The sequence below is a fragment of the Engystomops pustulosus genome, chromosome 1 (assembly GCF_040894005.1).
Source record: "Engystomops pustulosus chromosome 1, aEngPut4.maternal, whole genome shotgun sequence".
In the NCBI taxonomy this organism is placed as follows: Eukaryota; Metazoa; Chordata; class Amphibia; order Anura; family Leptodactylidae; genus Engystomops; species Engystomops pustulosus.
The window spans coordinates 100,116,157-100,141,699 of NC_092411.1; the positions used below are offsets into that span (position 1 = coordinate 100,116,157).

General features: G+C 38.5%; 1 protein-coding gene across 3 annotated transcripts; it reads right to left on the reverse strand.

The window, feature by feature from the left end:
- Positions 1–276: 276 nt before the first annotated feature.
- SALL2 (spalt like transcription factor 2) lies at positions 277–24,597 on the reverse strand. Of its 3 annotated transcripts, none has more exons than XM_072150097.1 (3): positions 24,127–24,597; positions 4,634–7,515; positions 277–4,029 (listed from the first exon to the last, which is right to left on the reverse strand). In XM_072150097.1, the coding sequence occupies exons 1-3, from the start codon at positions 24,197–24,199 to the stop codon at positions 3,670–3,672; spliced, it is 3,315 nt and encodes a 1,104-aa protein (XP_072006198.1). In that variant the 5' UTR covers positions 24,200–24,597; the 3' UTR covers positions 277–3,669. The 3 variants fall into 3 exon arrangements, with proteins under 3 accessions (XP_072006198.1, XP_072006208.1, XP_072006216.1); XM_072150107.1 differs by having other exon boundaries at positions 4,970–7,515; positions 24,127–24,595; XM_072150115.1 differs by having other exon boundaries at positions 3,986–4,119; positions 4,970–7,515.
- Positions 24,598–25,543: the final 946 nt, after the last annotated feature.

Consider the following 25,543-nt stretch of genomic DNA (forward strand, 5'->3'; position numbering starts at 1 on the left):
TGTCTTTGTGGGAATACCCTTTTAAGGTTTGGGTCTGCTAATCCATATTCATAACCCAAATGTCTGTGCTATATTGAAATATATAATTGTGAAATAAAAATAAACAATCTTTATATTGAACAGATTATTTTTATTAAACACATTTAATATGGAAACTATGATAAAAAAAACTAGGTTCTCATCATTTGTCTTTTGTCCTAACAAAACCATCTTCCTACATATGCTAAAGTTTACAGTATGTGCCCAACTTTAAACACCATGAAATCTGGGTTCAAATGTCTGACGTCCAGTATCCTGTTCAAATACTGACTGGCTCCCTGTGTGCAGGTTTTTTTTTTTTGTAAGGGTATAGAAATTAGGCGAGGTCTCAGAATGCCAAAAGTTTTCATCAGTTGGTTTGGGCAGATGCAGAAAACTTCTAGCAGGAGCCAATTGATGGATGTGAACCCAACCTAAAAGTGTACAGATAGATTTATCTACATAAGCTATAAATACATTGCTGTACTTATCTTACGCTAGTCCTGGGATACAACCTTTTTAAATGTCCGTCCACAGCTCTATTTGTAATTCTTTTGGCTATTCAGGTGAAATATTCCTTCACTTGTGTATTGCAGCTTTTTGAGAATATAATATGCAGTATAAGGTTACACAAACATGGTTGGTCCATGAAACATGGATTGTGTAGTAGCCACATTTCAAGGACAGAACTGAGGACAACAGTCTAAGCATCATTATTGTATGTGATGTAATCCCCATGGGGCCACTGGGCCATACTAAAAACAAGATAACAATACCACATAGTGGTCCTGTGGGATTGTCGAAACTCCTAGCATCATGTACAACTATGATTCTTGAATTTTCGGCCCTGGAGTAATGTATGTACAATGTGGCCACTAAACAATTCATGTTTTACAGACCTAGCGTGTTCATATAAGCTGAGTCTCTCAGACTACCGGACATGAACATTACATTTACAGTTGCCTGATCACATTAGGAATTTACAAGTTTGAACTTTTTGGTCGAAAATAACTTAGACGCAATAGACAAACATCCATTCATGACTGATTTTTTTGGCTATTGTAGTCTGAGACTGCAAGTACAAGTACATGACTTAAATGTCCAAGAACATCTGATCCTTTTCCAGTTGTTATTTTTAGCCTCCTTGATCTTTCAGTTTAATCATGTTGATGGTCAGATTGTTCATACAAATGCTTGGCAATACTTATCAGCCACATTGCAGCTGATACTTATCTTATGGGTATGGCCTTTTAGGGCTGGGTTTCCATTGCATCATGTGGTTGCAAATTCACCCACCTGTACTGGACAAAATTTGCAAAAATTGTTCACTACTTCACAGTTTACTGCAAATTATGAAGTAAATGACTGCTGTGGTTGGGTTTCACCTGCCCTTGGTTATCCTACCATGAAACCCAAACTTGTTGTCAGTAAGCTCTATTAGCCAAAAAGACCTATAAATTCACCTCTGAACTGAAATACAGACTGTAACTCCAGACCAGTGATGTAGAACAATGTAGAACTAAACATATTTACATAGTCATTCAATGCTTACATAGCTTATTTTCATATATAAACTATAACATGGTGTCTAAATGTGAAGCAGATACAGTTCTTCATATACCGCTGGAAACTATGACTAAGTAAAAGGTTTTTCTGGTGTTATGTCACTGAATAATGAAGAATCTGCACATTCCTAATATTGCTATAAAGGGAACCTGTCAGCAGAAATTGACCTAATAAACCACTACCAGTATGTTGTCAAGCAGCTAAACACCTTCCATGTTTCTTTCATGATCCAGCGCGGTGGAATCATTGAGAAAATCTACTTTGAAGTGAGATGTAAATTGGTTGTATAAAGTCAAGGAGGCAGAGATTTCAACATTGAAGTCAAGCTCTTCCTCAGAAAGCCCTCTTCACTGTAATTGATGGTCTTGCTTCAAGAAACATCCCTAACCAGATCTCCTGAAGTCTGATGCATTATATCAATCCCATATGAGGAGGCGTTCAGAGCTCGCAACCATGACTTTAAGGTTAAACTCTCCTCCTCCTTGACTTCACACAACAAATTTACAGTTCACTTCAAAGATGATTTTCTGGATGATGCCATCACATTGGGACATGACGGAAACAATAACTAGAAGGTGTTACACTTGACAATATTTTGGCACTGGTTTATAAGGTCAATTGGTGATTAAAGGTCCCTTTAAGAAGTTCTAGATCACTACTTACTCTGAAGGCTCTACGACAAACTACTTCTGTGTCAGAGTCAGACCACCCTCTGGATACCAGCAAGCATGTTTCCATTCACTAACAGTAAGTATAAATATTAGAAAGATGTGTAACTATTCAATATACAACGATACAACTTATTTCCCAAAGAAAATTGTGGCTGAAAATCAGGATATGTAATAAATGCAGTTATGATTTTATGGATACAATAATGAGGAGCACAACAAAAGATTTCATATGTCTATATCACCTCTAACAAAATCATTTATGTAAGTTGTGTGAAATGAAGGAAAATGACGTGGTCTATATAATTTCCTCCAGTGGTTGAGGATGATTGGAAATGATCAATGGATCTAGAAGAGAATGTACATCTAAAATGCTAAAAATGGCAACAGTAGGTACTGAAAGCATATGTTCTGTTTATCAGCTAAGGCATTTCTTGAGACTTCTTGTGGTATCCAAATCTGGTGTATTCCCATTCCAGCAATGTTACCTGTATGGCTTGTTAGCTAGAGCTTATGACATATACAGGTCCACAGTCAGATCTGTCTTTTTCATAAATGGAATAAGCAGATCAGACATAATCTACAGTTTGCTCCTCTTTCATACATTGTATTAGATCCTTTTTCCAACAGTGGCCAAAACCTCCTCAGAAGTATTTTAGATAAATCTGCCTCAATGTTGGTGAAGATGTGCCGCCTTCTTGTTGTTGGTCTCTATGGCTACAATGTCTGATTTATAGCACTTGTTTCGTGATATGGGGTAACAAGGCCTTTTTTGCCTTCTCCGGCAGCCGGGCTCAGGTGGGACTTGTACTACTGCATTTTCTTTAGCTTTACCCCTGGAATTCATATTATTTGTACAATATTCATAGTTCTTTTTCTTATATAACTACATTTTTGTAAAAGGCACCTTTAATTTATTTAAGACTTAACAGAGTGGAGGTACCAGGATAGCAGTGGCTGCTTCTACTGTTCATCTGATAAATGGATGACTTTGCAGAGATCGTTTACTTTACTTGTCTTTGTAGACTAGTAGGCTTCTTCTATCCACATGGACAAGTTGTTTACCTCAAAGTTCACCAAATAGATTTCACCCTATGATAGTATCCTTGTTTTATGATGATTCTAGTTCAATTGATGATTCTCAATAAGTAAGCCAAGTGATTTTTAGGGAGTGTAAATGTTTTCTGAAAGCATTATGGTCTTCAATCATTTGCCACCTTTGTTTTCATATCGTCTTTGAAAAGTCATCTTTGTAGCTTCCTACCGATGAAGCTAATTGAGATCCCATCAACGATTTTAGTCAAACAGTGTCAGTACATTAACAGATCTCTAGTCTAAGTGACTCCTTACACTCACTGATTGCTGGTTGACCAAATCTCTACAACACTACATGACCATCTAATTTCAGACTGGCCTACTATTTCTCCTCTTTTCCTGAGCTTTCTCCTGGATTTTTTTCTTTTACTTCCATTACTCCTCCAGTAGGTATGTGTCCAATTTTAGCGGCTCGCAAACCAATCAAAGCTGGTGGTGCGATGACAGCAGTTGGAGAGGTAATGCTACCATTTGATGATGGAGGACCACTAGTAAGAAATGCAGTATATTGGTTCCAAAATGATAACGGGCTAACTCCAACCAGCTGTGTAGGAACATCTCTGGACAAGAAGTCTTGTAGCTTTACGGGGGTTCCTGAGAACAAAGGGCCAAGATTATCCAGAGAGAGACGCCTTCCTCTCCTGGATGTGCTGCTGTTCCATACATGTGTACTCATATGGACCTGAAGAAGAAGGGTGAATAATATTTAAAAATATTACAAATATAATGAATTTCATATAGAAACATTCATGGCGTTTATTTTGAAGCACATCTGAAATAAAAATGGAAATATAAAAGGTTACATATGCATATTACTCTTGCACAGCACATAGAGACATCTATTTGCATCATTATGTTTAGCTTTGTAACATTCTGTAACTTGGTGTCACTCAGGTTGAGAAGGTCAGAAAGGAGGTCTAGCACAAATGAACTCACGCTATGAACCTGCTTTAGGGCCAATGCCCTATATATATAAAAACATACATATCTATATATATTGTAGCTGGTAGAAGACTTCTAGAAAATGTATTATTAGCAACCCTCTAGACTTTCCTGTAGTACATACTAATATAAAAAATATTTGCTGTGCTTTATGGCTCATGTTTTACCAAATACAATGTAGATGTTACATTTAGGACGTTGCTGTTTGCTTCCATAAATATTATACATTATAACTCTAGCGTGTCACGTGTCATGTGCTGTATATTTTATTTCCGGTTTGTGTCATTCAGTGATTGTTACAAATTTGAATTTCACTGAATAGTTAATTTACATGGAGAGCCTACCTTTAGGTTCCCCCGTGTGGTGAACGCCCTTCCACACATATTGCAGGAAAAAGGCTTCTCTCCTGTATGTATCCTCTCATGTATCTGCAAAGCACTGGCCGAGGAGAAGGTCTTCTTACATACTATGCACAGATGCTGCTTAGGGCTGCGTCTCAAAGGAGGGGACAGGGAAGAGGGCACCGTCAGCCGTGGAAGCTGGACCAATGCCAATGTCTGGGTTGGGCTTAATACTTCACTCTTCACTGCGCTCACCAGAAATGTTTGGGCTGAAGTTGGTAAATCTGCACTTGGGTGTGTAGGGCTGCCGACTGGCTGAGGAGGGAAGTTTTGGCTCACCTGGTGTGCTTGGAGCATATGCTTCGTCAATATGGATGCCTCCAGGAAGCTCTGCTTGCAAACTAAGCAATGGAACAGCCCATCTTTGGTGTGGCAGTTCATATGGTCTTCCAGTGACTCCTTGCTTGACAGTTTTTCTGAACAAAGATTACATATGTTCATGTTGTTCTTTTTTGGACTTTCTTCTGACATATTGCTTGTAACTTCTAAATCTTGTTTTATTTCATCTGTGCTTCTATCAACTTCAGACTTTTCATTGGCATCTTCCACCATTTTCTCCACCTCAGGTTTCTCTTCTACATCATTTATCTGGTCACAACTTATGTTGTCCTTGGTTTCTTCAGAAGCTGACCCTGTGATTGTGCACTGTTCTGATTCTACAACCGTTTCAGAATTGTTGGGTGATGTGTCATTCTCCTCATTCTTCTTAACAACAGAGGCTGCAGCATCATCATCCATACTTGATATTTCAGACTCTACTAATGTTGCCTTTTCACTTTCTGATTCACTAGCATCCAAAGAGTCTTCATCGGTAGTCATTTCATCGGAAAACTCTGGTGTACTTTTGTCCTCGATTGATTCTGTTTTGTTTCCATCTCCATGGGCGATGTCTCCATTAGGAATCTGCCCGTCAAGATGCATCCTTATATGCTGTTGGAGAGTTACTGCATTAGTAAACTTTTTCTGGCAAATTGGACATGAATTTTGAAGTTTTGAAGATAAACTTGATTTATGCCCTACATAATGGGCTTTTAGATTTCCTTTAGTTGAGAAAGCTCGGCCACAGATTTTACATTTGAAAGGCCTCTCCCCTCCATGTTGATTATAATGAAGTCTAAGTGCCCTGGGGCAACTTAATACTCTTAAGCAGATGATGCACTGATTTGGGGCTGTTACCTGCTTATCGATTTTTTCTACCAATTGTTGCAATTTTGATGTCTCTGAATATCCTAATGGATTCACAGCATATGAAAATGGGAAGCTTCCAGACTTAAAATGACTAGCAAGCAATGCCCAACTAGGAAGGGAGGTGACCAACTTACTAATTTGCATTCTTCCTGTGGCATCGTTTCCTCCTGTAACTGTTCTTTCAGCTGGAGGTGTGTTTTCATCAGACTTTGCCTTTGGACAAACATTGGGACCTTTTAGAGCAGTAGAAACATCTCCAGATTTCATGAGTACTAATTTGTTAACTGAAGGCAGTCCTTGGGTTCCCGAGCTAGAATACAGATTTAAGCCCTCGGTGGCCATTATTGGAGGTATTACTGGCTTCTTTTCTATTGTTTCCTCTTCTGCTTTCTCTGGTGGTACTGACATGCCATATGGTAGTCCATTACTGGTCAAAACATAATCTAAATGCTCAGGAACTGGATGTGGGTTCATTTGTATATGAGGGTACTTTTCCTTATGCCTATGAAAGTGTACTTTCAGATTCCCTCTGGTAGTAAAGCGATTTCCACATATGTTGCATTTGTATGGTCTTTCACCGGTATGGGACCGCAAGTGAATTTGAAGTGCACTGTCACTGCCAAAAACTTTTGCGCAAAAACGACATTTATGTTTTCCTGATGCTCTTTCTTGTTGACTTTCACTTCGTAGCGATTCATTGTTCTTCTGTTTTAAGAGGCTTGGTGTATTGTCCAGCACTCTTGTCCCTAAATATAGTCCAGTTGGTAAATTGGGCAGACCTGCTGGAAATATTGTATGAGGTGCAATGAGATGGCTGGGCAGAGAGTTGGAAATAGTTGTCTGACCTGCAATACATTTGTCAGAGAACCCATCCATGAACTTGTCTTTTAAGTTTGCAATACTCCTGGCTCCAAACGACTGTCCTATGGGATTGTAGAGATGAAGAAAAGATTGTTTTGGTGTTTCATTGCTACAAAATGTTTTTGTTGAGTCAGGCACCGATTCAGATTGTTTTGTTGGACTGAAAATAGGTAAAGATTTTGTAGCAGTATTTTTTTCTGGTGGAGATGTTGGTGGATTGGATGGAGTCATAGAAAGAGATCCAAGCATCAGAACCTGTTGGCATATTTGCTCTGTTATTTGCATTTGATGTATTTGTCTCTGCTGTAAAACTCTCAATTCTTCCAAAATCATAGGAATGTTTATGGGAGCTGCAGCAGTTTGACCTCCAGGGACAGCTTCTTGGCTCAACGGTGCTAGACCAGCCTTTGGTCCAGAGAAACCTTCCATAATCAGTCCTCCATTGGGAATAAGAAATCGTTGGGATGGGCCAACACCTTTTTTGTCCATTTCTGGTTTCATAGAGTCCATCACTTGAGAACACACTTCCCTTTCATCTTGTTCAGCCACCATTGTTTGTTTGCTTGACCCAACACTTTCTGGAGAGCTAGGTCCAGAAAGAGGCTCCTCATTGATGCTGGTTTGTTGCTTTTTACTATTGGATTCCCCTTGATTCTCAACAATCACCACAACATGGTTGTTAAGTGTGCAGCATTCCCTGTGCCTGGCAAATTCTGAAGGTTCATCAAACTGGGCACAACATTTCCTGCATACTTGAACTTCTTCACCTGTGTCCCCTGTAAAAAAGATGACATGAAAAAATAAGTTTGGCTAAATCCAACAATTGATATACACTATATGGATTCTAAAATAATGTTTTTTTTTTTTAATTCCAAAAAGCAAATATACTTGGTATCCTTGTACACCTGTCTATTCAAAATCCACAACTGTTATCCAGATGTTGACTGGGGACTACAAAATGCTAACCTATATTAAGGATTTGAGTTTTAGACAATAAGATTAATAAAATAATGTCTAACCTAGAACATTAGTGGCCTTTATTTTTCATGAAGCCCCCATTTCATTTTTCCTCCGCCCCCACACAAACACACACACTCTCTCTTCATTTAACAGGGCTCTCTTTGTATCCCAGCTTTTGTCAAGCATTAATACTCTGGAGAGAAAAGCCAGCTTCACAGCTCCTGGTAATTGATTTGTATTCACACAAGAGCCAAGGGGACCGACTTCCAAGCATTGATATGGTAATCCTTTCATGGTAACTGTCCCTTGTTCTGGCTAATTTACTCCCGGGTTCTTTGAGCTTAATTAAACTTGTTGAATTGGCTGGGGGTACCGGGTCTTTGAGATATAGCTTGGGAAGAGAAAGTACACAGCACCAAGTAACTGCTTCTTGGAATGTGCTTTCATCTTTTATATGGATAAATTTAATGTACATTATAAAAGCTGTACCTATGTTTATGTGCTTATGTGTAAATAAGCCCGCCTCTTATTGCACATCTGGATTTTGGGAAGGCGTTCACTATGTAACTGTGCAACTCTCTCAATGTACTCATATGTGCACATGTTTTAATATTCTATATTATCCAATTTGCTCCAATTCATAAAATTTACCTGTATTAAACACGTTAGAACATTACCATTCAAACAAATGTTAATCTAACGTGTAAAAAAAAATTGGCAAAATGATTACGATCCAAAAGTCCTCCAGTATAACAGAAAAGTTAAGGGCACATACAACTTTTTTTTAAGAGCACTGTTTGATAACCCTTATACCATGTCAGAAAATAATGTTATTTACTGCCTCCACAATTCTGATTACATACAATTTATACATCAAGGATTTGCCACTGGATCATAGTTAATAATAATAGTTCTAACGTTTTAGTCCCAGAAAACCCATTTGGGCTCCGGACACATGCTGCATACACACAGTTGGTGGGTAACTGCCTGGGTAATCCTCAATAGTGTCTCCAGTGGCTAACTTGTTGCAATGTACAAAGGAAGCATGGCAGGTGAGAAAATGGCATAAAAAGACACCCAAAGAAAACTGCATATAAAAAATGTTTTTTCTATTATAGACTGTAATATAACATCAAAGAACAGCATTGTGGTCATAAACCAGCCTTAAAGGGGTGAGGATCATCTGGAGCATGAAAAACTTGGCTCCTTTCTTACAAAAACTGCTCCACACCTGACCATGGTTACTAAGCAGCATTCATTTCTATACTCATTGCTGAGTTGCAATACCAGTACAAGTTGTGGTCTGGTGCGGTGCTGTTTTTGGATGAAAGCAGCCATATTTTTTAACCATCTGACCACCCCTTTAATGCTATGTTTAAGGTTTTTAAAAAGTCTATGGAGAAAAAAGCTGCGAAAAAAGCAATTCCTAGGTCATGGTATGTTCTGCAACTGTGCCAATGACCTCAAACACTCCTAAATTAAGTCCCAAACTAAAACTCCACGCGTGAACTCATACTGACATGGGTGTATTGCAGTGGAAATACCATAATACATATGCTACACGCATGTCTGTGTGAATACCTGTGCAAGCAGAGTGCACTAAAAAGAATGTGCAAAGTCTGACCGAAAACTGGTGCACGTCCCTTAGTATATGTGCCCCATTGTGCAAGTGAGAGTACTATGCACAGATCAGCTAATTTGCATACATATTAAAACTGAATTGTCTCTAAAATGACAAATGGTAAACAAGAAATACATGTGCAAAAAGCTTATTACAATGCTGGTTTTACTTATGGGTGAGTTGGCTTGGCTAGACTTTCCTTAAAGGACATCTATCACCAGATCAAAGACTGTAAAACAAGCATACAGACATACTGATATGTGCCCCCTCTGGCAGGATCTGCTGTTCTTTTAGCTTCTTATGGCCTTGTTTTTAAGAAAGAAGGCCTTTAAAAATTATGCAAATGAACCTGAGGGGCTCCAGACTCCATTAACTCCTATGGAGCCTGGAGTCCCTCAAACTCATTTGCATAATTTTTAAAGCCTTTCTTTGGAAAAACACGGGCATAAGAAGCTAAAAGAAGAGCAGGTCCTGCCAGAGGGGGCACATATCAGTATGTCTGTATGTTTTTTTTTTACAATCCTTGATGTGGTGAAAGATGAAAAGAGGACATTTCATCCCCTCACACATGTGGAGATTAACATACCAAAATGGAGTTAGTGCCTGCTTCATAGATTAAGGGAATAAGGGTATGTTCGCACATTGCATTGACCTTCTGTTGATATTCAGTTAACCCCTTATCGCTCCTTGACTTACTATCACTGCATAGAGCGCTTACACTTAGCGCAGCAAGAGTATATCAAAGAGCTGATGACAATTCAGCTTATCAGCGGAGCTGAACCGGCATCAGTAAACAAAGGGTGTCAGCTGTAATTTACAACTGACATCCCTGTGTATCACCTGTGGTCGGAGCAACCTCCAACAGCTCTGGCACTCCTGGGTAGCATGCAGCTGGTTGCTATGCAAGACAAGTGTGCATGCGCTCCAGTTCCCGAAAGCTTGTGACTTCACCCTCTTTCGGGAAGGGTTATGGAAGTGCAGAACGAGATATCCTTATGCACACTGGAGGCGTGCATAGCTAGGGTAAAAGGGCAGAGACAGGTGCCCTGTGTAACGTTTCTTAGTTTAATTTGTCTTAGGTGGATTCTCCTGGTGTTGCACCTGTGCCTGTTTCTTCACATCACTGCCTGGTGCGGATGATGCAACTGTAAAAAAAAAAAAAGTCAAATTTTTTTGCTCAAAAAAGTCTCACAGCCAGCTGTCTAATAAATCTCCTCTTTTTTCATGTAATGCTTTTGGCTATATTGTCTGCATGTTGCAGCCGAAAGACAGTTCACTGGCATGTTGTTTTTTTGTTTAAAAATAAAAGTGTCTTTATAAAAAAAAAAGGTATTGCAATCAGACGTATTGTCTATTTGGCAACATTTGCAGCTTTTTAGATCCAAAATGATTTTTTTTAAAATACAGTTTTACATTGCTTTCTAAAATGAACTCTTTAGATTTTTCTTAACCTGAAATTTTTTTTAAGTTGGTCAAGTTAGGCCCCTTTCACACTTGCGTTTTTCACGCGCATTTTCTGCGCGTGCTTTTGACGCGCAGAATTTGCATTGCACTCTGACCCATTGTAACCAACGGGTCTTTTCAGACTTGCATTTTTTTTCACGCACACACGCACCTTTTTTTTAACGCGCGTTTAAATCTCGGCATGCTCTATTTTTGCAAGTCATGCGCGTGAAAAACGCACCATACAAGTCTATGGAGACGCAGCAAAAACGCATCGCACTCTGAGACACTTGCAAGTACAATGCAAGTGCAATGCGTTTTTCACGCATCAATTGCCATAGAAAAGATACAGCTCAGTCCTGAGTCCTCTCATGCACATTTTCTGCGCATGAAAAATGCATTGAAATTGCATTGAAAACGCGCGTGAAAAACTGAGACACTGAACAAACTCTGACTGAAAACTGATTGAACTCTGATGCAAAATGTGCGTTTTTCACTGACCAAACCCTGATCGCACCCCGATCAGACAGCAAACGCAGACAAAAGCGCCACGTGTGGCGCCGGCCTTAGACAGGTCACTGGATTTGCGACTTTTTAAAAAGTCGGCGGATAGATCTACCTTTGGTCTAAACAACTGGATTTGTTAGGCCCCTTCCACACTTGCGTTGCAGATCACGTCAGAGTCTGATCAGGGTGCGATCAGGGTTTGGTCAGTGAAAAACGCACGAGTGCAATCAGTTTTCAGTCAGAGTTTGTTCAGTGTCTCAGTTTTTCACGCGCGTTTTCAATACAATTTCAAAGCAATTTCAATGCGTTTTTCACGCGCAGATAATGTGCGTGAAATGGACTCAGGACTGGGCTCTATCTTTTCTATGGCAATTGATGCGAGAAAAAACGCATTGCACTTGCATTGGACTTGCATGTGTCTCAGAGTGCAATGCGTTTTTGATGCGTCTCCATAGACTTGTATGGTGCAATTTTCACGCAAGTGACTTGCTAAAGTAGAGCATGTGTGAAAAAAATGCAATTTTACAATGGGTCAGAGTGCAATGCAAGTTCTGCACGTCAAAAGCACGCGCAGAAAATGCGCGTGAAAAACGCAAGTGTGAAAGGGGCCTTAGATTTGCAATACAAGAAATTCCTTGAAAAACAGTGGATCACAAGTTGTGGGGGAGATGTGAAAACGTCACAAAAACTCTCAACTTTTTTGTTCTAACATTTAGGGTGATGCCACACATGGCGTTTTGAACACGTTTTTGGGTCGTTTTTGAGCAGTCCGTTAAAAAACGCATCCGTTTTTAAAAAATTTTTTTGAAAACACATGCGTTTTTGTCCATTTTTAATTGCGCAAATTCGGAAAACCGGACAAAACACATGCGTTTTCAAAAAACTGATGCGTTTTTTAACGGACTGCTCAAAAACGGCCCAAAAACGTGTTTAAAACGCCATGTGTGGCATCACCCTTAGAAGAAAGGTAGTGCTAAACTTCCCCCATTGTTTCCCTAAATATTAGGGAGATGTAAATACAAACATGATGTAAAAGCAAATGCAATGTTGGGGTGATGCCACACATGGCGTTTTGAACCCGTTTTTGGTCCGTTTTTAGGCAGTCCGTACAAAAACGCATGCTTTACAAAAATGAGTTTTTTTTAACACATGCGTTTTTTAATGTACTGCTTGAAAACGGACCAAAAACAGGTACAAAACGCCATGTGTGGCATGTGTGGCATCACCCTCTCTGAAAATAAAATATGAACACAAAGGTGATGAGAATGCAAACGCAATATGAACACAAACACTATGTTAATGCAAACACAATGTAAACATCATGTAAACACAATGTGAACGCAAATGCAATGTGATAGAAAGCACAATTCAAACACAAATGCAATTTAAAAGTGATGTGAACACAAACGTGATGCTACCATGATGTAAATGAATTAAAATTAAATGTTACCGCAAAATCTATGTAAAGGTAAAGGCTACGTAAAATTGCAATTGCAAAAATTTGTGCATACTTGATGTTTGCATGGCATTTGCGTTCACAACGCTTTTACATGCTGTTTGTGTTTAAATTACCTTTACATTGTGTTAACATAGTCTTAACTTTTGTTTGCATCGAATTTACGGTTACCCTGCTTTGGTGTTTACATAATGTTTGTTTTTACATTGCGTTTACATCATGGCTACATTATGTTTGTACTAACATCACGTTTACATTGCAGTTACACTTACATCACGTTTACAACAGGTTTGCATTTACATTCTGTTTACGTTTACCCTCGGTTTGCGTTTATATCATGTTTGTATTCACATTACGTTTACTCTGTCCTGCCATCACAGTTGCATTTACATCACTTCAACGGTAATATTGCATTTGTGTTTACATACTGTTTACATCTCACTTACCCTAACATTGCATTTACATTCACATCAAATTTGTGCTTCCATCATGCTTACATTGCACTTGCATTCACATTGCGTTTACATCACAATTACATTGCATTTGTAATAACATCACATTTACATTGCAGTTGCGTTTGCATGACTTCTGCCTTTACATCAAGTTTACAGTGCATTTACATTGGATTTGCATTTATATCACCTTTACGTTTACATCATGTGTTTGTTTACATCACGTTTGGTTTACATCCCACTTGCATTTACATCACCTTTGTATTTACATTGGTTTTAGGTTGATATTGGGTTTGCGTTTGAGCTAACACTGCGTCTGCATTGACATCACATTTGTGTTTACATCAAGGTTACATCACACGAGCGTTCACATTGCTATCCAGCCCATTGCGATTGAGAATATGTTAGATTCACACCACATTTACATTGCACTTGTGCTCATAATACATTCACATTGAAATTGCATTTACGTTGCATGTGCATTCACCTCACATTTACATTGTACTTGCGCTAACATTGCGTTTAAACTTTGCTTTTTCTTTTACATGGCTTTTGCATTCACATCACGCTGACATAACATTTGCATTTACATCACTTTACATATACATTGGGGGTCATTTATTAAGGGCCCGATTCGCGTTTTCCCGACGTGTTACCCGAATATTTCCGTTTTGCGCCGCTTGTACTTAAATTGCCCCGGGATTTTGGCGCACGCGATCGGATTGTGGCGCATCGGCGCTGGCATGCGCGCGACGGAAATCGGGGGGCGTGGCCGAACGAAAACCCGACGTATTCGGAAAAACCGCCGCATTTAAAAACCGAAAATGTGTCGCATAAGGACCGCTTACCTTCACCTGGTCCAGCTCGGTGCATTCCGGCGCGATGAGTTTACTTTCAGCGCAGCAGCGCCACCTGGTGGACGGCGGAAGAACTACCTTATTAAATCCCGGCCGGACCCGAATCCAGAGCGGAGAAGCCGCCGCTGGAACGCGAATGGACCGGGTAAGTAAATTTGCCCCATTATGTTTGAGTTTAACATCAGGTTTGGGTTAACATTATGTTTGCAGTTATAACGGGTTTGTGTTCACATTTCATGTGCATACCCTTTGCTTCACTGTTATGTAACATTGCATTTATGTCTAAATACAATGTTAACGGAATATCAGCGGAATGTAAACACAATGGGGGGAATTCATTAAGACTGGCGTTTTGAAACTGGTCTTAAAGGAAACCTACCACCAGGGACCTACCTATAAAGGTAGATCCGGTGGTAGGTGCCTCTAATGTATGTAAGGATAGCCCTTTTTAGTGCTAATCCTTTACTTCCCTTTATCTTTTTTAATCTTTAATTGTGATAATATGCAAATTTACCAAAGAGGCTACTGGGACGTGGAGTAGCTGGAACTGAGGCTACACGGCGCGGCTACTCCACGCCCCAGTAGCCTCCTTGATCTTCCTAAGCTGGAGCTACTGCGATTCTGCAGAATGCCGGCTTCGCAGACGAGGGTGCGCAGCTCCTCGTAGCTGCGCGCTAAAGATATCTGGGTAGGAGGATCAAGGAGGGGCGTGGAGTAGCTCAGCTCCAGCTACTGCACGCCCTAGTAGCCTCTTTGGTAAATTAGCATATTACCACAATTAAAGATTTAAAAAAATAAAAGGGGACTAAAGGATTAGCCCTTAAAAGTTTGATCCGTGGTGGTATGTTTCCTTTAAAATTCCCCTTGCCAGTGCTTCAGCACCCGTATCCACTAAGAGAGTTTTTTGCTATAGTCTCTACCAGTTTTACTTAAGCATCCATATTTTTATTACTTTCCATACTCTATGGGGGTCATTTATTTTTGGTCTTGGTGTCATTTTTGTGTTTTCCTGGTTACTAATATATAACCTACTTGTCCCTTGGCCAAATGCAAGTTATGGTGGCTTCTCTATGTGTTCGACCATTCCTTATTTTGACTTATTTGTTAAATTCATGAAACAACTAAGGTGCAAATTAACAAAATGTTTTTTGCTCCAAATATAAAGAATCAAATCTGAGCACAAGAAAGAAGGGAACGGGTCCATTTGCTTTATGTCACTCACCTTGTAATAAGTGGGATGTAGAGGAACACAGGTATAACAAGTATAATTTAACAAGGAAGAAAGAAAATTCAGCTCACCACTTTTCCTGCCCGTCTTGTGATTCCTGCCGATGCACGGACATTCTGTGCGGGGACCAGAGTAAGTAGAACCAGGAAAGGAGAGTTAGTCCGGCGTCCAGGCAGAGAAAAAATCTTTTAGTGAATCGTTAAAATTTCCACTTTATTTGAAGATAATTCGTTAAAAACAATAGAGGCGTCTCATAACAAAAAGAAATCTGACGCGTTTCGGACTATGTGTAGTCCTTAGTCGTAGCCTTGGACGACTAAGGACTACACATAGTCCGAAACGCGTCAGATTTCTTTTTGTTGTGAGACGTCTCTATTGTTTTTAACGAATTATCTTCAAATAAAGTGGAAATTTTAACGATTCACTAAAAGATTTTTTCTCTGCCTGGACGCCGGACTAACTCTCCTTTCCTGGTTCTAATAACAAGTATAATGTTTATGGACAGATCCTACTGTAACCTAAATGACCCATGCATGAGACTTATGCTGGACCAGTAGAAATAAGGACACTAAGGAAAGCTTCTCATCTAATCTTCCTTTTGATAAATTAGACATCTTATTAACATTCTGCCCAAAATCTTCTCTATGTGAACAAGACCTACAACAACTACATAACAAGCACATTGCAGCTTTTCTGCCAAGAAAATCCCCCCCCCCCCAGCATCATTCCACATTACGTTATTAAACCCCCTGTTCATTGTGATGACATCATATGCAATTTATTGTCTGCAAGCCATTTATCGCTGCTTGGCACACCACACAATTGTACAATGATTGACAGGAGAGCATTGAAGGAAAACTGTGTGAACCAAAAATCTCAGTGTGAACCAAAAGTCAGAAATTCCCAGCTGATGCCACCTGCGAATTACGGACTACAGCACCAGCTAATTAGAACAAATCTCTGATTTCACTGTAATGAGCAAAATATTGTGTACAATTTCACTTTTTTGACTATTTTGGATTTCAGCAGAATTCAGCAGAGAATTATAGTATTGTATTTTGCCTCTGGTCTTGTCACCTTTTTATTAATAACATTTGTTGAATATCTAAAAGAGGGGTTGGCAGGCTATGTCCTGGGGTAAATTTTGGCACATGTCCAAAGGTAGGCCCTCTTGTCCATCCCAACCCTTGGCATGACAAGTCCAAAACCAGTGCTCTGTTGACCACCTCATGTCCTCTGAGCCCTGGCATCTCTCTGGTCTGCTATAATTTAAAGTTTGCAGCTAAAGTTATAAATATATTTATAGTTATATAAATAAATAGTTATAGTTAAATATTTAAAGTTATAGAGCTATGTGTTTTACATGATTTTTAATAGTGATCACCTGATAGTGTCCTTTGTCCAATTTTAATATTTAGATTACTTATTTTAAGTAATATTAATAACCCCCATGTAAAGCTATTTTCTAATTCAGATCCTAAAATGTAATTGAAACTCCGCATTTAATATACTCCGGATATGATTAGGGGTATAGTCATTGACAATTACCACAGTATTTCATCAACTTATTACAGACTCATTGAGGCCGATGTCTTTTTTCCTGTTATTAGATGTGTTTAGCTTTAAGCATTACTGATGCCTTTTCTGCCCCAGAGCAACAGGAACAAGGCTGACCAGAGTGGGGATGAGTTGGCCAGACAAATTTACAAAATACTGGGCCAGAACTTTTGTATAGGCTATTGCCGAAACCTATGCCAGCCCTCTATATCTTATGCAGTTGATTATTAATACCAATGCACATAAATCTGTCCCATTGTATTTTAATTTTCAAAGTCATAAATAAGTAACAATGGGGGATGTATCATTGCATATGACCACATTTGAAACTTTTTGCCACTTCACTTCAATTTTTTTCAGATTCGTTACGTGAAGTCTGATGTGCAAAGTGTAACTTCTCAAAAACTTGAACGTTTAGGCACAAATGCACTCAAGTCCCCAAGTTTCACAGGGAAATTTTGTTCCCTACATTTTAGCCAAAAGGTCAAAAATCCACTACACCATGTCCCCCCCCAGAAAAAAAAAATCTGTTCTGCAAAACACATCCTAGGGGACATTTAAATGCCATTAATTGCAATTATTTTCTCTTTCACGCTACTTCCATGGCAAGAGGGCATGGAAGAGGCGCCGCCGCTGTGGAGTGGGCCGCTGTGGGCTGTTTCTGCTCCACATCTGTGCACTCGCTAAAGCCTGATAAAGTTCAGTGTTGAACTGATCTGATACATCTGATACATTAGGTGGTCTAAAGTTTCTGATGTATCAGACACGCTGGGGGACTGGGACTTCCACAAGCGCCTGTCTATACTATATTCCCCCCCCCCCCCCCCTTGGCTTGCTTCTAAGCAAGATACCTGCCTCATGATAAATCTACACCACAAAGCTTGTAAGAAATTAATAAAAAACTTAGAAATTTGCAGCTTTGTATGTGACTGTGGCCACAAAATGACCGCATCTCAACAGCATCATGACCAATCTGTGTAGGTGTACCTGTTGTGCATAGACTCAGATAACATCTGGCTGAAATGTTTTAGTCTTGTACAAAAATGCGGAGATGTGCGTCTGCCACCTGACCAAATGTGAAATCATAAGTGCCTATGGAATGTTTCACTATGGAAAAAGGCACACAAGAAAAAAATTTGCCTGTTAATCCTATGATCACAAATTTTGTGGTCCCCAATCTGTCCCTAAAGACGGTTTATGAATAAGAATGCCACAACCTTTTTTTTCTGACGTTCTTCTCCAAAAAACTGTAAACCTGACCATAATCAGGTTATGAGATATGATAACTCTATGGAAATATCACCTTTTACACAGTTATATTAGTCTGTCTACACATAGTTAAAGCTGTAATGGTAGATAATTTTTACTTTACTCATACAACACACATCTTCTCATACTTATTAAAAGCTAACCAGGTGAGGCAACCTACCCTTAAGATGAGCTGAGGCAGCCCTGCACTTATATGCTTGCTCTTGTTTCATTCATCCCCCTCTCCTGCTCTTCTCCCCCTCCTCTACTTACACTTTTTCTTCTATTCAGATCCTGGGAAAAAGATTTTGCAGCTGGCTGAACTAAGGTTGTGAGTCACAAAAGCCCCCTCTCATCACAGGGACAATGCAAAGAAAGTGTCCCAACCCAATGAGCTGAGAATGGAGCCAACCCCCCTGAATTCCCATCCCAGCTTTGCTGCTGACTCTACAAGCCAGAAAGGCTTTATCTCATCCACACTGTGTGTGGCCTTGCATTAATATTATGTATTTGTGAGATGCCAACATATTCCACGGTATCTTGTAAGAGGCAATTAACAATAGTGTTTTGGCCACTTTATAGAGCATTATGGAAATATGCCGAGCACATTCAAATCCATTTCTCTTCATGTTCTGTTATAAGTAATATTAATAGAATTGCCAAAAGTCAAGGGGAGTTTGAAGTTTGCACAGGTAGAGTTTGTCCGTTGTATCTATATATCTTTTTACAGCCAGATTAGTTTATCCCCATTGCTTAAGATCTCTGCCTGCTGTTGTTCAGAGTTATTCACTCCAAAGGGGATGTGTTAAAGTTATGCCCTATTCCAGTGGTTTGACCCCCATCGGAAGGTAACTTATTTCCTATCCAGTATCCTTTACAAACTATATACAACTTTAATAGTTCTATTTCTAAAGATTGAGAATCTCTCATGGTCTTGTGGTGACAAGTTCCCAGGTTGTTAGGAGAGATCTCTAATAATTGTCCTGTAGCAAGGCATACACCTGGGTAATCGGCACTCTGAACAGATTGTCAGACTTTGGATGGAAACAGAGATGGCCTCTATTGAGTGACAGCAAGCATAGATTTTGAAAAGTGATGAATTGATCTTTTCATTAAAGGGAATCTCTTACATACCAAACCACCACACAGCAAATAATTTCCTAAAAAATTCCAGATCGTCAAGCAAAACAACATGTATGTGTGGAAACCTGTGATAGTGCTTTAAACATCTAAACAGTTAGTAACATGGGGCTTAGGAGGTGATACCTCTTTTTGAGTGCTTTCACACGTGCAGTTTTTGAATAGGTATGTATTATAAAAGCAAAGAAAATATACAGAACACAAGTACTTTTCTTTTTTGAATTCACATCAGTATGACAATGGAAAAGAGACAGCACCCTTAAAGGGGTTTTCCAGAATCAGAAAAAGTTTATATGTGGCTGGTATTAAAAGAATAGACATAATTATACTTACTTCTCTCTGTATTATCATTTTCCCATTGGTGTCACTGTAGCCTGAATCCCCTGCTGTGGCAGTGCACACTGTGGATGTGACATCACCGGTGGTGTCCATATACGAACAGAAGCTGGCAGTAATGCCCTTCGCCACGGGAGAGCAGTGAGAGGTAAATATACAGTATTTATTATTTTAATATACCATCCAGCCATATACAAACTTTTTTTGGATGAAATTAGAATAAAAAGAGTATCAAAATCAAGCATAATAATCATAGATCCAGCACTGTGATTGTGGTAATCGTATATTTCTTTTCCATGGCCTCCTTCCTTCTTATATCAACTTCTACAATTATAATGAGCCAGAAGGGCTCTTGGAGGTTTCTCCAGAGCTCCTCTGTGCTGTAGCTTCACAGGCTGTTACAATGAAAAGAGTAGGTCTTCCCTCCCCCTGCTATTCCTGCTGCTGATAGATTACACAGGTAGTGGGAGGAGGGAGAGAGCAGGGGTTGGATGAGACACTTTCTGTTCATTGTAACAGCCTTTGAATCTGTAGAAACAGACCCACAGAAGAAGCATAGTAGCGAAACACGTGTTGGGCCTCCAGATTACGATTTTTGGTCTGCATGCATTTATCTTTTCTGCATTTATCCATCAGGTGGTGTGTATTCGCTGTGCCCTATATTATACCATATTGTGATACTGTCATATTTATGAGTGGCCTGTAAAAATACAATATGATTTATTTTGTATAGATGTGGGAGGTACAGTGGTTTTTAAAATTCCCCTGTAATGTTTTCTTTACTGAATTTGTCCTAATTATAGTATATAATAGTATAGTATAAAGTATATATTTTTGATTACTTTAGCAAGTTTATTGATTCATAATCTGGATGTACTTATTGTTGTACCTCTTCTTTTTTGGTACTGAGGGACTCTGGTTATGCTCCCAGAGCCCTTCAGGCTCATTAGCATAAATGTAAAAGTTGATTTTAGAAGGCTGAAGGCCATGGATAACAAATATAAGAAGATTACCACCGGCACAGTGTCTAGACACATGAAGAAGTTTATCATACTTGATTTTACTGGTATATTTTCTAAGGGCAGGTACACACACTGTTAGGTGGCTGAGAGTTAGACACAGCAGTCTCAGAAATTATTTGCTTCAGAGTAAGGCCTTATGGGCAAACTTTGCGTTGCATGGGTACATAATATATGACATGCATAGAGATGTTTTGCAACGTACCATCATCTGATCTATGGGAAAATATAGCTGCCATATTGTACCATGCAGATACACCAACCCTTACAGAGCAATATACAATTATAGATTCAGCTTCCAAACACTTTGAATTACTAAGGATTATATATTCTGAGTTCATATATATGGAATAAATATGATAGTTATATCTGCACCTGAATATTGCATCTTCGTTAGTTGTATCTATCTATCTATCTATCTATCTATCTATCTATCTATCTCACTTTTAAGCTGTATTTCAGAACTTATTAGAAAAATCACCTTTAAAAGATCTAATGTTGCGCAAAGCATTTACAGAAATTACGATTTGGATGGGCAGAGCTGGGTTATGATACCGGCAGTCCAAAATTACATTTAGAATTTTTTCATGCTTTTAAAGCGTGTGGGATAGTTGGTTTGCTTAGCCTGTTTAGCCAGATTTAAAATGAGACATTATCAAAAGATGTGAATTCTCACAATCTCACTCCAGTAAAGTGGTAGTTTCAAAAGTGGAGAAACATCTCAAAACAAACTTAAAAATGATTCAAAGTTTATAATTTTGGCGTATCTCTAGGGCTGTGCAGTTCCGAGCAAAACTATTTTCTAAAGATATCATAATAAATTCCCTCTATTGTCGCTGACTATATAATATAAAATGGTAAAGGTGCTGTGTGAAAGTTTAGTCTGGTAGCATAATTTTCTCCTATAACTCTCAAAATGTATAGTACCTTTACTCATCTTTAGAAAAAAAAATTAATTTACATTGAAACTCTGTGTGACATACATTGTGTTTGACCATTTCAATAGAATCCAGTAAACGGAAAATGGTGTCACTAATAGGGTCAAACATGATCCAGTTAATTTACAATTTGTATTGGGCACAGTCAGATGCATACATTTTTTGACTGTAATGTAAATATACAGAAAATTTAGAAAACATGAGAAATGAAAATATATTTATTCCAGCATAAATACTCCCTAAATAGATACTCAATAAATACTCTACTTTATATGCTATACTGGCAAGTGACTGCTGCGTCCAGTCTCCAGGTTGAGTCCATTATAGTGTGGGACTGGTACAGGAGCAGAAGTGAATTTAGATGATTTCTTTTAAGAGAATCTGTCAGAAGTTTTACCTATGTAATGCTACTGACGGAGATAGGTAGGTATTCTGGAGAGCTGTTTAATTCTACCAGGACTTTTTAAAACAAACCTTTAATCCTGATCCATAGCTCCTGAAAGTGCACTGAGGACAGACAGGACCTACCACTCTCTGCACTGAGCTGCTCCTTAGCCCCTCCCCTCTGTGCGACCATCCTCAGTGCACTTGTAGGACCTATTACTGTCATAGTCCTGCTGCTACTAGCAACAAAGTTGTATAGCACTGTCTGCAGATTTACATGGTCAAAGTCACTGACTCTTTTTTTAACTAATGGACATCTCATAAAATTTCCAGTAAACTGTATACAATGGGCTTATTTACTAAGGGTCCCGAGGCCTCATTTTCTTGGGTTTCCTGACTTTTCGGGGATCGCGCTGGAGATTGTGTCGCATGCGATCATATTGTGTTACAATCACACCGGCTTTCACGTGGGGGGGGAGGGGGCGGGCCGTCGGATGATCCGACGGATGTGGACTAAGCACGGGATTTAACATTTACATTTCTGTCGCAAGCTAGCACTTACATGCATCGGGAAGAGGAAGGTGAACTCCGGCGGACCTGAGTGGGGAGTGACACATCCAGGATATCGGGCGCAGGATCTACGTGGATCACGGCACAGTGCATCATTATCGGAGAGTCCGGATCGGGGATCGCGAAGTAAATGTGCCCCAATGTCTAATATAATCTATACAATTTATCGTACACATCTAAACTTAAATTCAATTGGAAAAAGTGAGCAGCATTTTAAGCTTGATGACTCCATGACTTAACTATAACACTATATCAGGTGAAATTGGCTGGTTTGTACATCTTTAGGTCTTTTATCTACATCATTGAAAACTTCAGGTCTAAAATAGAGATTCTGATACAAAAACTCCATGAGGCCTATACTATAGTATATATAGTACTATATATGCAGCTATTATGGTATATTACGTTTCATACCAATGGAGACAATTAATGAAAAGTATCAGTAGTGGGAAGAGTTTGCATTGATTTGCTGCTAGATGTGGGTTTTCTATCTTTCATAATAGTTTTCAGCAGTTTCCAATTGCTTTGATTAAATCATAACTTTTTTTCATAATAAAATTAATTCCTTTGTATTGAGCTGGTTGAAACAATAATTTAACTCCTTCTCCATCCATACAATGGGAATTTGGAAACTGTTCAGAAAGATTAAGATGGATGGATCTAAGAAACATTTTACAGTAATACTTTTTAAATATATATTCCTATTATTCTATAAAAATTGGCTCTTGAATGAATAATATCATTATATAACTTTTACCTTTATGTGAATATTCAGTATTTACCAAAGATAGTGAGACACAAATAAGTAAATAGATACTGTTTAAGGTGGTGTAAGACTATAAAATCCATAGGATGGATATTGTAGGTGATATATACAATAAATTGGTTTATACACAGAGATGGATAAATAATAATAAAGTAAATACTTTGATAGATGAATAGAAAAAATTATTTAGTTACAATTTGGACTAAATTTAGAGTAAAATGCTCATTTGCATTTTTCTGATAATATAAGCCAAAAAGTCCAGTAAGGGTTAGACTACCGTGCAAAGTCTACAGAAACAGAAACTATTTGGGTAACTGTTTAGTGTATAGTTTGCAGATAATTACTGGAAATACATAACACTAAAAACAGGTAAGATATATTGCACCAATATGTTAGTTATTTATCAGGCCAAGTCCACACTGTGGACCTTTTTACTTTGTCTTTTTTCACTGAAATGAGGAAAATATATATATTTTTTTATATAATGTTTCTTATTTCTATGTTTCCTCCCTTTGGGATCCACTGCTTATCTTGTAAAAAGAAACAAAGGAAGACATCAAAAACGACCAGACCGAAGAGTACATCAGAGCTGATACATAGGTAGATTTGTAATATATTGTACACAATATATCGGATTATATTTGGGCAGTTGTATAAAAACATGTCCACTATATCTGTATAAATGTCTGATCGATTAAGATGTAAAATAGGAAGAAAATTGATTATATTAAAAGCTAACCATAGTTTTAACCAAGAAGACTTAGAGGTACCTAGACTTAGACCTTAAAGAGTTGTTATCACCATTTTCAATATGAGTTGACAAACTTTTCCTATGAGACTTATAACAGTGGAAGTAAGACATGGAGGGAACTATTCCCTTCTTCCATCACATTCTCTGTCCTTACCATTCTCTGAAGACGTCGAGTTGTCACAGTCAGAGATGAGCTGTTGAGGTTTTCTCTGTTTCCTGCGTGACATTTCAGCCACACCACGTCGACAGAACAAGTGCAGAACCTGATCTGTGATCCTGCTCCTTCACAATAGTTGAACCTCCTTTGTTCCCTTTCCTTCTTAGTTTTGGATGGCTCTTGACATACGTTGTCTCTTTACTTCTAGCTATCCGTCTATCTAGCTGTATTTCTATCATAGATCTATCAGAAGTGTGCTCAGAACTTTCTTTGTCTGTCTCGCTGTAGCATATTTAATCTCATACTGTGTTTGCTTTATCTGAAGCCCCTGTCCCAAACTCTCAGGCACATCACAGTTGGTCAGGCACTAATCAGACACTCCTACTTTCTCCAACTCCCACTTATTGTGACAAATAAGGCAAGAATTCCATGAAATTGACTGATTGCCCCTCTGAAATGGGTGCTTAGTCCTCCCCCCAGAGTCACCTTCCTACTCCCAAAGGCTGTTGCTTTGTGGAGGTTTAACATGGCAAACTCACAGCCCTTAATGTAATTTCATGGTCACATTGTAGATAAGACAGCAATTGACAGAACTATATTATTGAATGCTAATGCTGCATTCTATATAGCTATGTGAAAAATGCTCATTCTTTAATTTGTATTGTTTCACCTTCTCTGTTCTTTTTGTATGGAAGAAGGGAAGGTATCTTAAGGGGATTGTCCAGGTAAGTATATTTTTCAGATAATATAAGATATAATTTTTACATTATGCCAATGTTGCTATTCCAATTATTCCCAACCTCCAGACTTAGGTAAATCAGTTAACAAATCCCTCCAGAATATGGAAACATAGAATGTTTTATCTTTTCCCTCCTTACAGGGAACTATTCCCTTCTTCCATCACTTTCTCTGTCCTTACCATTCTCTGAAAACGTCGAGTTGTCACAGTCAATTAAGGTAATTATGGGGTGCGGGTTGGGGTATCACTGATTAATCAATTGTTCATCATCAATCACATTTTATTATATCTATTTCCTATTGTTGGGGATGTCAACACATATTTTATAAGAGGTTATTGTAATACCATATAAATTATTTTATACACAACATTTTTATATTCCCAAACATTTTTCTCCATATGTTTGTACTTGTTGTTTCAGTTATTGTTTCTAGTGGATGTTTTGTAATAGAAAATCACCGTAGGTCTTTTGTCAGATACAAAAGTTGGGAAAAATTTGGGTTTTAAATGATCATTTTTCCTTTTTCCTTTTTTTGTAAAGATATGTTTATCCCTGCTTCCATATCTGTAAATGCCGGGAATAAATATTTTCTTATTTCAATCCCTATTTAAGAGTCAAAAGCATAAATTTTCTCCAAACCTATATTTTGGAACACAAAATTATAAGAACAGAAT